The following is a 6000-nucleotide window of genomic DNA, read 5'->3' as shown; positions in this document are numbered from 1 at the left end:
TAAAAGTAAAAAAATTAGGTTTACAAAAGGTTATTAGGGGGGAAAGACGGTTTTAGGGGAAATCATTGGTTTTTAAATGGAAATGAGGTTTTAAGGGGAAATCATAGGTTTTTAAATGGAAAATGGAGGTGTTTTTTAATTTTGAAACAAGATTACATCATCCATATTACGCTTGGTCAAGGGAATCCCGGGTGTCACGGAAACGTGGCATGCGCTAAAACAGGGCATGTCGTGGGAATCTTGCCAGCTGTGTCACGAAAACAGGGCACGTCATGGAAATCCTAGGAAAATCTTGCGAACTAAACACCTGCTGACTCCCATGGAAACAGGGGTGTCGTGGAAAAAGGGATGTGTTTAAAATCATTATACCCCCACTACTGACGCAACGAACAACTACTGTCTATCGTGGAATAACGGTATAGGGATGTTGTATTATCCAGGGATAAGGGTGCTTTGGAGTCCATAGGTATGTTTGTTTTGGAATCCGGGGATATGGGTGTTGCGGAATCCATGGCTCTGTGTGTTGTGGAATCCATAGGGCGGTCACTACTGCTATTGCCTATAACTGCCTTTGCGTGTCAAGTGGGCACTATGTGCTATTTATATGTTTCTTCGATTTTATTTTCACCAAGGCATTTCGTATGAAAGGAGCTGTCGTAGGAACTTGTTTGGAATGGCTATGTTTGTTTTGGAATCCGGGGATATGGGTGTTGCGGAATCCATGGCTCTGTGTGTTGTGGAATCCATAGGGCGGTCACTACTGCTATTGTCTATAACTGCCTTTGCGTGTCAAGTGGGCACTATGTGCTATTTATATTTTTCTTCGATTTTCTTTTCACCAAGGCATTTCGTGTGAAAGGAGCTGTCGTAGGAACTTCGGAGGGGGCTCATTAAATCGGAAATTAGAAGTTCTAGTGTATTTTCTAAGAGTTAAAAGTGATTCGAGGGCAAGCAACTCCACCCATTTATTTTCATTTAATTCCAAAACTTTTGGGATAGCTATTTTGTTCAGCATAGTTGAAAGGCTCAATGAATATGCCTCAGCAGGTGACCACCACCCCCATCCTTTGGGGCAAAGGCTCGAAGTTATACAGCTCGCACATTGTTTACATATTTTATTTATTATTGGGAAAGGGGAGAGGCATGTTTGACCCGTGGTCTTCATAAAGGCTAAGGGTATTAAGGTAGACCCTTCAGGGAATGTTCAGAGGGCTGTTGAACTGAATCAAGACAAACTATGTACGTGAAAATTGCCAAAACGGTGTATCTCAGGAATGGCTGATGGTATGAAATCCGGAATTTCAGGGAATGACGGGAGGTATGATCAATTGACGAAAATATAATATGTGCACGCTGCTCCTACTACTACTAGAGGTGTTTCTTGGGACGGTGGTGCCGGGGGAAAAATTAATTACAGCGTCCTCCTCCCAACTCAAATGAAATTAAAAAGCTGAATCAAAGTGAAAAATTTGATTTAACTGGGCAACCCCAACAACGGCCCCCCCAGGACACGGCATACGAGGTAGTGGCCCCGGTTGCCCCTCTCTTTGAATGGCTTTGACTACTACTACTAGATTGGCAAAAGCATGTCTCTGCAATATCCTGGGAAAAATTCAGGGCATTAGATTATGCAGATTTTCAAGCCATTTATTTGAATATTTTCCTTCGTATCCATTAATTCAATGCATTATAGTAAAACTGTTATTAAACATTAATGCAAAATTTTTTCCCACGTATAAATAGTACGCCAAAATCTAGAATCTTTTAGAGAAAAATTGAAAGTATTCTAACATGTTCTTTTCCTAACCAATGAAAATACTACGTCAATTATAAACGAATATAAATTAATTAAAAAATCCACAATTAATTAAAATCCACAAAAAAGCTTTTCAAAGAAAAGTAAAGAGCCACATTAAACCAAAGATAAGCAGAAATAAAGTACGGTAATTTTTCAAGAGTAAAAGTAACAGAGAATCTCTGTCAACATATAAATGAAACTCAAAACGAACAAAAATTGCAGTAAAAAAACAAGTCAATTTCAAAACGAGCAGAAACTAACACAAAGAGTAGTACGGCTAACACCCCCTTCTCTGGTCTTCTAAAGACCAGACCGTAATTTGCAATTTACTCAAAACAAAATACACTTTAAACTTTTTCTCTTTTAAAGTTAAAAAAAATCTTAACTTATTAGTACTTTCATGAATGAATTACAGTAAATATTAAACTGGAAATCCACATTCATTGTTCTATTCACTAATCTTGGTTATGACGATTTATATTCTTTCTTCTTTTTTTTTTGATGTTATAAGAAATAAAAACGCATGGCTCTGAAAGAAAATATGTTCAGTAATGTGCAAATTGTGCTCTGATTTTTTTAAGGCACGGTGGGCGTTATCCCAACCCCTTTTTGGGGTATTTACTGCGCGTTTTGAGTTTGACTTGGTTATTTATTGTTATTTCTGTTCGTTTTGTATTTCCATATTCATCTGATGGCTCACAGAAAGGTAGGAAATTTTGGAATAAAAGGGACTTTTTAAGACTTTAGGCACACTTTCTGCTCACACAAAGATCTATAGGCCATCGTCCACAATAGCTGATAGCCCACAAAATTTCATCAAACCTCAAATAAATCAGCCTAGTCAAATGAAGCTTTAATTGAAATATTTATGTTAATGTTAACCGTTTACTTTGTACGAACGTGCATCTTTAGTAACAAATGCGCCACCACGTGGCATTACTACCTCTGAAACTGGGAAGTTCCATATATAGTTTTTTCGATAACTTTAAATCATTTGGCTATCAGGATTTTCAATCGATAGTTTTTTGGCCCTATTTTGGCCAAAAATATGGTTTTGCGTCACAAAATAGCAGAAAACACCACTTTACTGTTGCACAATCTTTTCAGTTAATTGAAAGGGGCACTAAAACTTTTTTTTCCGTTCTATTGAGTATTTTTTTTTATGTTCTAGGACCATTTTTACGATACGACCAAATTGGGAAAAAACAGACAAACAAATAAACGCATATCCACGATAATAATTTTCAGGAAAAAAAGAACAAAATATCGAATTTTTGTAGATATGATTTTGAATCTTCTGCAATAGGGTTCTCTGATACGCCGCAGAGGATGGCTTAATTTTCGTGAAGATGACTTGCCTTTTCAGGAGTGTTTCCTCCATTCCTTAAAACTCAAGCAAATTTTCTCATGCCCGTAATTTTGATGGGTAACTATAAAACTGACTAATTTTACATATTTAAAGTCACCGTAAAAAATAAATTCTTTTGAAGTAATTATTGTTACCAAATCCATATGCTAGGATTGTCTGCTATTTCAAACAGTTCGTGGTAACGAACTGTAAGTAAGGAGCGACCCGGCTCAATGGTAACCGAAACTTTAAAAAACGGGACTTTGATACTAATAGATACATCAAAAGAATCAGATTTTAATTCTGATTTCAAATATATAAGTTTCATTAAGTTTAATCTCACCCATCAAAAGTTACGTGCCTGAGAAAATTTGGCTGATTTTCGAAAAAAGGGGGAAAGACCCCCTAAAATTTATAGAACCTTAATGAAAATCGCACCATCATATTCAGCGTATTAGAGAACCCTTCTGTAGAGGTGTCAAGCTCCTATCTACAAAAATGTGGAATTTTACATTTTTTGCCAGAAGAAAGATGACGGATGCGTGTTTATTTGTTTTTTTGTGTTTTTTTTTTTTGTTTTGTTTGAACCAGGGGTGATCGTATAGACCCAGTGGTCCGATAATATCGTGGGAGGGCTCATTGGAATGGAAATTAAAAGTTCTGGTGCCCTTTTTAAGTGACCAAAAAAAATGGAGGGCAAATAGGCCCCCTCCCACGCTCATTTTTTTCCCAAAGTCACCCGATCAAAATTTTGAGATAGCCATTTTGTTCAGCATGGTCAAAAATATGATAAAAATGTCTTTTAGGATGACTTGATTCCCCAAAGGCCCCAGGGGGAGGGCTGAAAGTTATCAACTTTACTCAATGTTAACATATAGTAATGGTTATTGTGAAGTATACAGACTTTTTCAGAGGAGATTTTTTCTGGTAGGTGGGGGAAGGAGAGGGTCGGGGGCTATATGGAAGGATCTTTCCATGAAGGAAGTGTTCATGGGGGAAGGGGCATTGCTATGACGGGGGGGCCGGATTTCCCAGCATTATTAAAGAAAAAGATCAGGAATTAAATAAAAAAAACAAGTTTTTCAACTGATCAACTGATTGTGATTAAGAGGTCATTTTTAAAGAACTGGAAAAAAAAATTCGAACTATAGTTTAAAGAGCAGGGTATTGACTAGGGGGCGAACCCCCTAATATACGTGTTAAAAATTTATGAATATAGAAGTTCGTTACGTAAGTTAATTCTAAGTTACGTATATTTATTACTAATAAAAACGTTCGTAAATAAAATTAAACAAGTTTCGAGAAAGCCATTTAACCAAATATAATATGCAAATCTTGTTTTAATTATTCATGTACGGTGAGCCAAAATCAAAACCTGCATTAATTCAAAAACGTTCAACAATTAAATAAAAAAAACAAGTTTTTTTAACTGAAAGTAAGGAACGACGTTAAAACTTAAAACGAACAGAAATTATTCCGTATATGAAGGGGGCTGTCCCCTCCTCAACGCCTCGCTCTTTACGCTAAAGTTTGACTTTCTCACAACTCTATTTTTTTAAACAATAAAAAAACTTTAGCGTAAAGAGCGAGGCGTTGAGGAGGGGACAGCCCCCTTCATATACGGAATAAGAAGTTCGTTACGTAAGTTAATTCTAAGTTACGTATATTTATTACTAATAAAAACGTTCGTAAATAAAATTAAACAAGTTTCGAGAAAGCCATTTAACCAAATATAATATGCAAATCTTGTTTTAATTATTCATGTACGGTGAGCCAAAATCAAAACCTGCATTAATTCAAAAACGTTCAAAAATTAAATAAAAAAAACAATTTTTTTTAACTGAAAGTAAGGAACGACGTTAAAACTTAAAACGAACAGAAATTATTTCATATATGAAGGGGGCTGTCCCCTCCTCAACGCCTCACTCTTTACGCTAAAGTTTGACTTTCTCACAACTCTATTTTTTTAAACAATAAAAAAACTTTAGCGTAAAGAGCGAGGCGTTGAGGAGGGGACAGCACCCTTTCATATACGGAATAATTTCTGTACGTTTTAAGTTTTAACGCCGTTCCTTACTTTCAGTTAAAAAAACTTGTTTTTTTTTATTTAATTATCAGCAAGAGTCACTTCTTTCTTATACTTATTTACCAAACACTTTTTGATTGAATGAACGGATAAATATCAGTCAACAATATCGGTGAAAAAGAAAAGAATTGTATTTTGTTTAAAAAGCCAATTATGCATTGAAATTTTATGAAACTCAACAAATTTTTTTTCCTGCCACGTTGCAAGAATATAAAGTGAGTCTAAGATGAATTTGAACAGTGTGCAAGCTCCGTTATGAGGAAAAGGAACTCTTTTATTCTTCTGTCGATACCATGGATTATTGCTTTTGTTACTATCTTTCAGTGGAAGCTTCATGATAGGGTTGGAAATGAAGATTCTCCCTTAGGTAATAATGCAAGGTCAGTTTCTTTGGCAAAACACACACACACATGTTTCCCCGTCTCACATCCAAGAGACATGATAGAAAATCCGATGTTTTCAATGTAGAATGACAATTCTCGATACATACCAGAATACAGAAGGGGTTAAAAAGTATGGTATTAAATTTGTATTGAAAAGAATATTTAAAAAAGTTATTGCAAAAAAAAACTCATATGCTCCCCCATCCGCACCACCACCTAAAAAGCCGAACAAAGATTCAAATGACGTTGATTTAAGAAGACCATTTTCAATATATCCATGGACTCAGATTATGCATGCTAACAGAGGAGGGATCCATGGCTTGAAAGATTTCAGAAATTATGCGCACAATGTGGTGCATGCCACGCCTGGCAGAAGTATGCCACT

General features: G+C 36.0%; 1 protein-coding gene across 3 annotated transcripts in view; it reads left to right on the top strand.

Annotated features, from left to right (window-relative positions):
* The first annotated feature begins 5487 nt into the window (after positions 1-5487).
* LOC148949246 (galactosylceramide sulfotransferase-like) overlaps positions 5488-6000 on the top strand; it is a 197877-nt gene continuing 197364 nt past the window's right edge. The window contains exon 1 of one of the 3 annotated variants that reach the window (XM_089092889.1): positions 5488-5612. In XM_089092889.1, coding sequence (XP_088949015.1) covers positions 5488-5612 — 125 coding nt within the window. The remainder of the gene's footprint in view (positions 5613-6000) is intronic. The other 2 variants (XM_089092891.1, XM_089092890.1) reach the window with 2 other exon arrangements.

The sequence above is a fragment of the Artemia sp. Qi Xiang Cuo genome, chromosome 8 (genome assembly GCF_049724085.1).
Source record: "Artemia sp. Qi Xiang Cuo chromosome 8, ASM4972408v1, whole genome shotgun sequence".
NCBI classification, from domain to species: Eukaryota; Metazoa; Arthropoda; class Branchiopoda; order Anostraca; family Artemiidae; genus Artemia; species Artemia sp. Qi Xiang Cuo.
This window is presented reverse-complemented; position numbering and strand designations above follow the sequence as displayed.